The 11,428-nt window shown below is 51.4% G+C and overlaps 1 protein-coding gene across 7 annotated transcripts; it reads left to right on the top strand.

Annotated features, from left to right (window-relative positions):
- Positions 1-458: 458 nt before the first annotated feature.
- On the top strand, positions 459-11,230 carry LOC122380119 (cytoplasmic dynein 1 intermediate chain-like). 7 transcript variants are annotated; one of them, XM_043362947.1, is made up of 16 exons: positions 478-624; positions 2,116-2,228; positions 2,441-2,534; positions 2,940-3,042; positions 3,262-3,380; positions 3,976-3,996; positions 5,190-5,234; positions 6,020-6,166; positions 6,619-6,775; positions 6,943-7,065; positions 7,444-7,693; positions 7,977-8,090; positions 8,284-8,401; positions 8,543-8,703; positions 8,961-9,903; positions 11,059-11,230. In XM_043362947.1, exons 2-15 carry the CDS (start codon positions 2,124-2,126, stop codon positions 9,345-9,347), a joined length of 1,944 nt encoding a protein of 647 aa, XP_043218882.1. In that variant the 5' UTR covers positions 478-624; positions 2,116-2,123; the 3' UTR covers positions 9,348-9,903; positions 11,059-11,230. The 7 variants fall into 7 exon arrangements, with proteins under 7 accessions (XP_043218884.1, XP_043218882.1, XP_043218883.1 ...); XM_043362945.1 differs by having other exon boundaries at positions 496-624; positions 5,996-6,166; XM_043362949.1 differs by lacking the exon at positions 5,190-5,234 and having other exon boundaries at positions 459-624; positions 5,996-6,166.
- The last annotated feature ends 198 nt before the right edge of the window (positions 11,231-11,428 follow it).

The raw sequence follows: 11,428 nt of genomic DNA, 5'->3' as shown, positions 1-11,428 counted from the left end.
CCATGCAGGTTTTGGTGCTCTGTGGACGCATGGAGCTCGCCCCCCAAGACCCTATAAATGAATGTCCAATGTCCATATTCGCGTTTGACACATTCATCTAATGAGCCGGCGGCCGGGGACCGTTAAAATTTATCCACGGGGTTGTTCAAAAGTGTCATATTTCACTTCTTCGGAACTATGTCATGTCGCGGGTCACTGGCGATCTGTAGGCTAAGGTAGGTACTAGCTTTATCTAGGATATAGCATCACGTGACCGACAGGCGGCGAAAAGGACTTCGATTAGGTACAAGAGCTCTATAGATAAGCCAATAATGTTTTTACAGTCCGGTTATCCAAAAGACTACGGGAGAAGGGAGAAGGACTTGCGTTCTAGTTGGCTGCCGCAAAAGTGAGAAAATAACTGCACTGCTTGAAGAAATTCCTTTCCCTGATTTGGTAGCTCTCAAAAAGCATCAGCTGTTGTGCTACCATTTTGTCAACAATCGATGGCTGACTTTCAGCAGACGTTCGCAGGGACGTTCGTTTTGTGAATTGAATGCTCGAGTTGGGCGTGGTCGTGATCTTGAAGTGTTTTCTTTTATTTATTCAGCGTTGTGTTAGGTGTACAGATTTCATAATAGCGAGGTAAGAAAGAAGGGATCGGGCTGCCATGCAAACGTGGGTTGGCAGCAAATCTGGGATGACTCGTGATGGGTGGGGTTGGTATTCAGTACTTATATTCCTATTTTTTAGCCTGTCTAATCGTTAAAAACGCTTTAAGGAAATGCTCACATGAAACCTCCATGCCTTAGCCACTGGCCAGCTCAAAATTTCATTTAAATCTTGATTTTTCTTTCGACTGTATTCATTGCAATAGCTTGACTTGTGACTTACTAAAGTTATTTGTGCATTTAAAGTGATCAGACAGGCTTTAACAAATCAGACTTTACCTACATAAGCAAGGTTTTATAAACCTACATAATGATAAGTAGGAAGGTAGGTAGATACGTGATCAATGATCATCAGCTTTATGAACTCAATTTGCTTCATTTCAAATCAAATTTCAATCTATTTGAATGATTTGCTTTGCCAACTTATAATCTCAACTACTGATAAACTACTTAACTAATAAACTAATAAACTAATGCCAACTAATAAATGATCTTAGGTGCGTACCTACATTGATTAGGTACGCCCCGTGCAGTGTACATTGTGACAATTGACAAGTGTGACAGAAGTACACACAAGTGTGTAATGAGTAAGTGTATGACATTCTGTTCATGCCTACTCTTGTGCATAATGGCATTTAATTATGTTGAACTAAGTACACACAAGTGTGTAAGAGAATGAGAATGGACCTTGTTGCACACCTACACTGTTGGGTGTGCATCATGGCATTTTGTCATGTTTGAATTGAGTACACACAAGTGTGTAAGAATATGTGCCTAAACTAGGGCGCATACCTACATTGGCTGGGTTGCATGATATCATTTATTTGTGTAAATGAGTGTGTAAGTGTGATGTGTGCATGATACTGTAATATGCCACCCCATCTGTTTGGCGGCCTGGGACCTTGGAGTGCCCGGCAACAAGCCTCGCTTCGTTGGGTGCTCTGGGAGCCCGGGCTACCTCGCTGCTGACATGCGCTGAATTTGACCAGAGTTTGATGATGACTTGGCTATGACTGTGGATCCCCCTCTAACTAACCTGCCCCAGTGGACTTTGACACTTTCCCCGGCGTGTGTGGGTGTTGTGAGTGTGATGGATGTGTGAGTGTGCTGATAAATTGGGGGCTTTCAGTAGTGGGCAGTCACCACTGATTGCAGTGTTGACTACTTTGCTTCTTTTTTGTTCCCCTAATTCGTATGGCTTTCTCCCTTCTGCTTTTTTATGCTACATTTCATTTCTTAGCAGGGAGTGCCGCGACTTGCAATTTTAAGTTATTATGGTGTTAACGTAAGGTTCTGTGTGTCGCTGGGATAGAGGGAGGGGGCACTCCTGGTCACCTGATAATGGGTGGCGGCATAGAAAAAAAAATATATAAACTAAACACATAGAATATGATATCGTGATTGAAAACTGTTGATGACATTGATAATGCTGATTGACTGAATATGTCAGTGATTCTCATTTCAGGTGCAATCATGAGTATGTCAGACAGAAAAGCTGAGTTGGAGAAGAAGAAGGCCAGGCTTCAACTTCTGAAAGAAGAAAAGGAGAAACGTAGAAAGGAAAAGGAGAAGAAGGAGGTATTTGCTTTGTCTTTTAATGCTATGCTTCAGTATTTTTTTTTTTTTGCAATTATCAATAACATTGCCAATGCTTGAGTACATGCTTCAACAACAGTAACCATTTTAGCATGTATTGCCCTTATATCTGTATTCTAAATAGTGTGGTTAACTGTGTTGCACTCAAGTTCTTATGAGTGTGAGCTGAGCAGATCATGTTTGTGTTTGTGCAGCTGCTCGGATCTGTCAAGTCAGCCACATCCAGCATGGCTAGTCACACTGACTTGGACAAGATGCTCAGTGCTGTGGGAGTGACGCCTGTCTCTGGTAGGTATCAGAACACAGGGGACAAACAACAACAACAACAGGTGTCAGAACATGTGATTTACTCTTTCCAGTTTGTATGTGATCGCCTCATTACTCATGCAGTTAGAAATTCAACCCTGTCAATTTACCTTCAATCATTAATGGACAATGTGGCTGCATCTGGCAATCCTGTCAGCAGTGCCTACATTCTGCACAAAGAGTAAAGACATTATGGACCAATACTGCAATATCTTGTGTTGGTAATGCTACTAAAAAGTAGGTGATTTCTGATAACTGGTTGGAGCAGCTATACCAAAAATCAGGCTTCTAGCTTTAAAAATGTTGAGTGCAGAGCAGAAAGACTACCTGGGGGGGGGAGGGTGAAGAAAAGGCTTGGCTGAAGGGTGACTGGAACATTCATTTCAGATGTCCTGGGCAGCCTTTCAAGTCAGGCATCATCTCTCACTCTCTCTGACAGTGGTGCCAATGACTCCAGCCTACTGCAAACACCAAGTCCAGCAAAGATCAGGCATGTCCTTGTCTTAGACATTTTGCTTCTCATTCCAGAATGTCAATCAGTGATCATGGTAGGATTTTATTTTAAAAGGAATACAATTGCTAGTGTTTTTGTTTATTTATTTGAGCATGTTTGTTTGGTCACTCTCATCTCAGCAGTGTGTGGGACTGAATATATGTAACCTCAAAACCAGCCAATTATCATCACTCATCATTGCCATCTGTTTGTCAGGAAGAAGAAGCCAGAGCTGTCGGTGGTGAACGTCCACTCCACGTGTATCCCGCCGCGGGAGAACGTCACGTACGCCAAGCAGACGCAGACGACCGTCTCCGGGCCGGAGCACCACCACTGTGAGTGGCCGCGCCGCCGCCGGCCGCGCTCCGGGACGCGCTCTAACCGGGTGGGGCGAGACGGGTAACGCGACGGGCGCACACCGGGCGTGCACTATCTCTCTGTCTCTCTCTCGGCTATCTAACTCGGCCCTGTATGACTCTCAGTCTGTGTCTGTGTGTGCGTGTGTTTTGTGCTCGGGCACCGAACCGGCCGGCCGGCGGCCAAAGTCGGCACTCGTAACGGGCCGGGTGCGCCGGCCGCGCGGCGCCAATGCCTCAGCCCGGCCCGACGCTGGTGAAAGGGAAATGTGCGAGCACCAGTAAGGCGTCACGTTGAGACAGATGCCATCTATGGTACCGTGACGTAACTTATCGCGTCACTTATGCAGGACACCTCTTGAAGTTGTCGTTTTCTCTCTTAAAGCTATCTTTGATGATTGGACTCCTGTAAAAGGTTGGTCGTTTTCGCTTTTTTTTTAGCACAAGCACAGGCATCAGCTTTCGTCACTGTCAACAATGCTTTGCCAATGATTTGCAATGCAGATGCAGACCTGTTTGTTGACTTTGAAAAGATCGCAAAACTGATAGATTTTCTCTTTCCCCTTGTTTCTAGCCCGAGGGTTTGATTATTACGGTGAGTGAAGTCATCCATACACTGGTGTCTTCAATTGGCTGTCAGTTTGTTTGTAGCACACTAATATAGTGGCCAGTGGTTACCTACCATCAGCTGGGATGGCCAGCTACTTTTCACTCCTTGTCTTGTACTTAACGCCTCTGTACAAGGTAGGCCTGAGCTTTTGGTTGCGGTACTGGTGCTCGAAACGTTCGGTCGTGGACATGTACCTACTTTCGAACCCCAAAAGGTAAGAAAGGCTAAATAGTTTCTGGGACGTGAACAGAGGGTCAGAATAACGAGCCCAGTACATTCACATTTCCATCATTGTGAACCAAATTTACCAAAATACGATGATACGATCTTGATTGATAAAGTAAATGCTTTACTGAATCTTGGTGAGTCGTTGAGCCTCAATTTGTTCTGGTCTAGAAACTATTTGGCCCTTCTCGCCGTATTCGCCGTCTGTTCATCGTCTCAGGGTGTCGTCTTGCAAAGTACCCGCCCAGGGCTCGTAGCTCTGTTGTCGACAGAGCTCGGTCAGCAGAGCGGTGCCGCTCGCCGTCTCTCGACCGTTTCCCTTTCACCAGTGCGTGTCGGTACCTTACCTACCCCCTGACGGCACGTGCCGCTCAGCCCGGCCTGTGCAGCGTACTTTGCAAGACGCGGCGCGGTCCGCCGGTGGAAGAGGAAGGCCCGGTCCCGCCGGCGCGAACGCGGGCGCGCGTGCTGGCCCGGCCGCGGTCCGGGTGGTTGACACGGTCCGGGGTAGAGGACAGAAGGCTTGTCATCTGTAGGGTGTGGGCCGATTAGTCATCTGTGTCAAAAAGTGAAGGCGGCTGTTGTTACGGTGGGGGGCTGGGAGGGGTTGTGGGGCTGAGCTAATGGGAACCCAAATCTTATGAGAACGGAGTCGGGTCGATAACATAATAACCACACATCACAAAACATGTTAACCATAACCAGGCTGCCATAGCATTTCGTGTTGGCATAAACCGCATCAATAACGCCAAGTTTCATGTCTGGCCGGGCTGTAAATGGTCTCGGTAGTGACTACCTGGGAGCGGGCTGTACACTGCTTCCCGTAAGCGGTCGGGTGCGGGCTGGGTGGGGTCGTGTGGCGGCTGACGGCTGCATGGGGCCAGCACGGACCGGGCCGGGCAGCACGCGCGCGCGCCGGCTGACCGGTTGTTCTCTCTTTCTCTGCGCGCCAGACGAGTTCGGGAGCACACCTCTGGAATGGGACGACGAGTTCTCAGGTAGGCAGGCGGCGCGCGCTGTCGCCGGCCGGCCCGCCGCGGCCGCCGGCGCCGGCGGGCCGGCCGCTCCGCCGGGCTGGCCGCATGTCGCGCGCGCCGCGCGCTCTAACCTCGCATGGACGGATTGGTGGCCGGCGCGCTGCCGGATCGGACGGTGAAGGCCCGCTGCTCGCTTGGCAGTCCTGTGTGCTCGCTGTCAACCGACTCCTGTCCCCATCACACCCCTATCGCTTACCGTCCGTTCTGGTCCTCTGGTTCTCTGCCTTCTCCCTCTCACCCTCTCCCAATGTCTCCGTTCGTCTGTCACCCCCCCCCCCCCCCGGTCTCCTGTCCCCTGGCCGTCTCTCCGGCCGTCCACGTCTCCCCGCACCCTCGTCTCTCCCGTCGGCACGACCACGCTTGCACCATCGGTTGGTTATTGAGCTCTGCTCGGCTCAACCGCCAACGAGCTGTTGTTTGCAACTTGCCATGGTTTTGTTAGAGCTGCTGTGTTTTGCGAACGTTAATTAATAATTTTATTATAACGTAAAAGCCTTTTGAAGTTTTGTTTTGCTAATTGTAATACGACTAGCATAAGTATTCTTATGATCAATTCCTGAGCAATGAATCAATTCGTTATCAGTTTATTATAATATGTATATTGAATGATAATAAGCAATTATTTAATGGACATGCAGCTGCGTAAAAATCAAGTCCTTTGACTGTCAGTACTGGCCGGCCCATGTGCGATGCGTGCCGCCGCGTGCTTATTAACCGTGCAGTGTTGACGTACGATGACTCCCAAGCGGAGGAGGAGGAGCACAGTCTGACGGCGCTGGAGGGCCACAAGCTGCCGCCGGGCATCCTGCACCACGGCATGCCGACGGTGACGGACGTGCAGCCGGCCACCGTGCAGCCGGCCGACCAGCCGCCGGCCGACGCCAGGCCGCAGCGTGAGTCCGGCCGCGGCCGCCCCCGTCCCTACTGACGGCCACTGCCGACCGCGGCGGGGTGGCTGTGTGGCCGGGAATGCTATTATGACGTCCAGTGCACTATCAGTTTGGCGTGACAGTGGTTTGCAATCAGATTGATAAATAATAGCGTAATAATGCAGTGCGGTGCGAGCTGAGATTTGTGTGAAATGAACGAAAGGTAGACAGTGCAAGCGCAATAGCAGTGATCTGAGTTAAAACACCTGTATTCCATTCCTGAGTTAAAACACCATTCAGATATATCGCAACGTTTGAACCGCTGTAGAATGCAGCATTATTATGGTTAGCTTTCTCCTCGGTGATCATCCCATGCATTGGTAGCGGTTGAACTGTTGATGTGGGAATGGCCGTGAGGCTGGCCGGTCGTGCACGTCGGTCTCTCCTAGCGTGACGAGCCGGTGCGGCCGTTCCAGCGCGAGAACTGAGCGAGGAGGAGAAGCAGCTACTCATGATGTCGCCCGAGTTCATCGAGTTCTTCACCCGACAAGCGTGCGTGGTGGAGCGCGCACTGTGCGAGGAGTGGAACATCTTCGCCGACTACAGCCGAAACTACGACGACGACGAGGCGCTGTGAGTGCCGTTTGATGATGTCTTGATGCTGCGATTAGTAAGATAAACTCGGGGGACAGAGCACCTGTTACGCTGAGTATATCTTTGTCTGTCGGATGTCAATATTTCCCCGAGTTCTCTGATGTCTAGTCTGTCTTGCCGTCTGAACCGTTGTCGTCTTCTTGCAGGGATGAGAAGTCTGGCATGCGTCTGAGCCTGAACCGGGTGTTTTGCGACGAGCGGTGGTCCAAGAACCGGACCGTGACGTCGATGGACTGGTCGCCGCAGTTCCCCGAGCTGCTGGTCGCCAGGTGGGTCATCCGGTCCGAACTCCGACCGGCCGGCCTCTGTGGGACGTCGTATTCAGGCATCATCCACCGCTGTGGTGCTGCCAGCTGGCAGAGAGGGTCGACAGTCGACACACTGGTCGACCACGCTTTGAATAGTTTCATGTCAACGATTGTGCATAGCGGCTCAGAACATCTCATCGATATTAACAATTAATTTTGCACTCTGACTAACCGTCATGCGCTGCTCGGTGTTGCTTATGTATCGTTGTTTCTGAGATGCCACTTAGAAATGTGTCGAGACATAGATAACATGAATCATGTTATCTATGGTCGAGAATTATAATCGAGTAAACCTTTCATATCCTTCGAATTCACCGCCCTCCCGTCCTCCCCACGCAGCTACAACAACAACGAGGAGGCGCCGCACGACCCGGACGGCGTGTGCCTGGTGTGGAACACAAAGTTCAAAAAGACCACGCCCGAGTACATCTTCCACTGCCAGTCGCCGGTGATGTGCGCCACGTTCGCGCGCTTCCACCCGAACCTGATCGTGGGCGGCACGTACTCGGGCCAGGTGGTGCTCTGGGACAACCGGACGCAGAAGCGCACACCGGTGCAGCGCTCGCCGCTCTCGGCCGCCGCACACACGGTTAGTACCGGTCACCGACGGTGGTGGCAGGGCGGACCGGAGGGATGGCGGAGCGCCGGGTGGCGATCTTTGGTCTCACAGTGGTAGCTGATAGATTTTACCAAAAGTTACGCTGGTTGCCAGACGCCAGTCAAGAAAAGTTTAGAATTGAGATCAATTTTCCTGTCGGTAACCACTGTTTGGTCCTGTTATTTACATGTGCGTGTTTCTGCCAATTGTTTGTTACGAACATTGCTCATGTTCACGCTCTGAAGTCTGAGGTAGTTTTACTGTTTGTTTCCAGCACCCGGTGTACTGTATGCGTGTCGTGGGTACGCAGAACGCACACAATCTCATCTCGGTCTCCACTGACGGCAAGATGTGCTCCTGGAGTCTGGACATGCTCTCACAACCGCAGGTGAGGCATCTGTTTCACTCTCACATTGCGGACTGTCTCGTAGATCGGTGGGAATGTTTAACTGAGGCGTATTATGTTATTTGATGCTGATCACTGATCAGTTTCTACTTAATATGAGCACGTACTTTCGTGTCCCATTACACATGACGCAGCATCCCCAGTATCGGCGCCTAACTTTGTGCCGCGCTCACAGGAGACGATGGAACTGCAGTTCAAGCAGAGCAAGGCGGTGGCCGTGACGGCCCTGGCCTTCCCGCAAGCCGAGGTCAACAACTTCATCCTGGGTAGCGAGGAGGGCAACCTCTACACGGGTGAGCTCGGCTCCATCACCTGAAATCGGATTTTATTTTTAGTTGACCTATCGCTCCTGCTTTCTGAAGTCATGCTCACAGTTCACTATCGTCACCGCCGTGCGGGCGTCTCCAGCGGCTGACGCGGGCCGTGTGTTTCAGCGTGCCGGCACGGTAGTCGCTCGGGCATCCAGGAGGTGTACGAGGGCCACTGGGGGCCGGTGACGGGCGTCAGCGCGCACACGGCGCCCGGGCCGCTCGACTTCTCACACCTCTTCATCAGCTCGTCCATCGACTGGACCGTCAAACTGTGGAACGCCAAGGTACGGCGCCGCGCAACCTGAGCAGAGAGGCGCGGGCACGACACTAAGGGGTTGCTTTTGTGATTGGTATAGGATGCGTGGATATTTATTTAACCTAGCGTCATGAAGCCGAGCTACTTGCATTCTTCACTCGTCAATCCAACAATCATTTGGCACAACTTTGGTGCTTACCTTAGGCTGATTAACCCAACTGACAACCAGCCATGCCATCCCGATCCCCGCGGCCCCCTGACCTCCCACACTCGGCGTCCCGGCAGGATCCGAAGCCGCTCTACTCGTTCGAGGACAACTCGGACTACGTGTACGACGTGGCCTGGTCGCCGCTCCACCCGGCGCTGTTCGCCGCCGTCGACGGCACCGGCCGACTGGACGTGTGGAACATCAACTCGGAGACGGAGGTGCCGGCGGCCAGCGCGCAGGTCGAGGGCGGTCCGGCGCTCAACCGGGTCTCGTGGACGCCGTCCGGACTGCACATCACGGCCGGCGACGACCGCGGCCGCGTCTGGGTGTACGACGTGGGCGAGCAGCTGGCCCAGCCGCGCCAGGACGAGTGGACACGGCTGGCGCACACGCTACAGGAGATGAAGTCTAACAACGCTGAGGACGAGTACGACCGGGCCAGCCTGGGCACGCCCAGCCGCTGAGCGCCCGGCCGACTGCCCGGGAGCCGAGCAGGAACGGAGAGGGGCGGCCGCCGCAGCTGGCACACAGATCGGGGATGCGTTTTTACGGTCTGAAAACTTTGATATTGTTTGTATTCAATGGAGAACGTCATAGACGTTATGTTGCATTTTAGGACTTCCATTAATCGTATCTTCAGTGCGTTACCAATCCGTTTGGTGGAAAATTGTCTGGGTGTGTGCGTCAAGTGCCAACTGTGTGAGCGCCTTCCCGGCCGTGCCGTGGCGGCGGGGAGGCGCGGGCGGCCGCCAGTCACGGGGCGGCGCAGTTGTGATGCAGGCCGAGCGCCGCGCGGCGCCGTATTTTTCTAGGCTGGACCTGCGGAGGCCGGCGGCGGACCGACTGAGATGGTGCTATCGTGGCGGCGGATCGGGCTTGTTAAGTTTTCTGATGAGTTTATTTATTTGCGGCGCGAGTCACCGCAGCTGGGTCGCCGAGCTGTAGGTATTACCGGTATAGTTTGCCGACTGACCGATCTGGGATCATGCTTTAACTACTGACACCTCCCTGTGCAGCTATGTACAGGGTGGGGCAGCATAATCGGGAATGCTTTTTGGGCTCTGGTCATGAGTAGGCATGGCATTATTTTGATAAATTATATCATGGCAATGAAACGCCCAAAAGTTGTGCATCATCTGACAGGACTACATCCATGAGCATGCAACTTCCTGGAAAAGAGCAGCAAAATAGTTCGACGGTGCTCCAAGTGCTTTGCGCGCGCCCATAGACACTAATGTTAAACGAGTAAAACAAGAACATTTTGTTTAAAACAATGCCATTCCACGTAAAGGTTGCTGGACAGGTCAACGTGTTATCACGGACGATAAGGATTGTGTGGGGATACTTAGGACAAAAAGTTAACGTAATCGTCGTAAAATAACTCTTAGCAGAGGACATACAAGATGACTCACTTGAATATAAGGAAGAAGCTCTTGAGCATATAAAAAGAAACAATGTTCAAAACTTCAGCGACCAAAAATCTTATCACCGACTGGAATACGATAAAAAAGAATGGCATGCCATATGGGGGATTGTATCGAGAATATTGCAGCGGTCATGCAAAGTAAACATCCTGTTGAGGTGATGGACCTATGGGTGGTCTTCAAGGGAGGTGCACGTGGTGCACCCTACTTCATCGAGCCCGGATAAAACGAGCACCTCTGGTAAATACATCCACACTCTGGCAGACACACGTGGAGTCGTCGGAAGAGAGGATCACTGACGGTCCAGATCACGTCTTACGAGGACTCTGTCCGTGCTGGTACTGCAGTGAGGACGACATGTTATTGTGTAGGGCACCTCCACCTGAGATGAACCAAAAACTTCTGGTCCTTCAACTCCGCCGATTTAAATCCGACCAAATTCTTTATATGGAGCGTTTTTTGGTAGAAGTTTAATGAACAACTTATCATCAGTAAAAACGGTCTTCAGTGCAAGGTACGAAGCTGATGGGCGATCATGGACAAGCAGGAGGTTGCACGTGCATGCGCGTGCTTTTGGACCCGCCTTGAGAAGGTCATCGACGCGAAGGGCGGTCAAATAGGATGAGGGATAGGTAAAAGGTGACCGATTGATGGGATGTTGTTAAAATAGTGCTTGGAGCTATATTTTTAAATTAATGACCAAATAATCCCGTTTGATATTTATTCCCGATTATGCTGCCCCACCCTGTAGTAGCGCTTTAGCCGGGGCCCGAGGGTCGCGGCTGCCGGCGGCGGCGGGTCAGTGACCGCCCGCCGGCGCATTCCAGCCGCGTGGACGGACACGACGGCGGCTTGTGATGGATGATCTGTGGATGATGAATGCATTATACATATATAATATACGTATATTAACTGTCCACCAAGTTTACCAAGGTGACAGCGGGCGGTATGGAAGCTACGGAGGAGGTTGTCCCTGTATTGCATGGCATACTACATACAGAGACCGCTTGCTCGACAGGTTATGTAAGGTCAGTGGGCACAAAATAACCACTGCATTCGACGCGCCCTTAAGTCCTAGTAAACTATAAGGTCAGTGAGGTGCCGATATTTGTGAGGGGAGG

The sequence above is a fragment of the Amphibalanus amphitrite genome, unplaced genomic scaffold (genome assembly GCF_019059575.1).
Source record: "Amphibalanus amphitrite isolate SeventyFive unplaced genomic scaffold, NRLGWU_Aamphi_draft 000091F_arrow, whole genome shotgun sequence".
Classification (NCBI taxonomy): Eukaryota; Metazoa; Arthropoda; class Thecostraca; order Balanomorpha; family Balanidae; genus Amphibalanus; species Amphibalanus amphitrite.
Note: the sequence above shows the minus strand (reverse complement) of the source record. Positions and strands in the feature narration are given on the sequence as shown.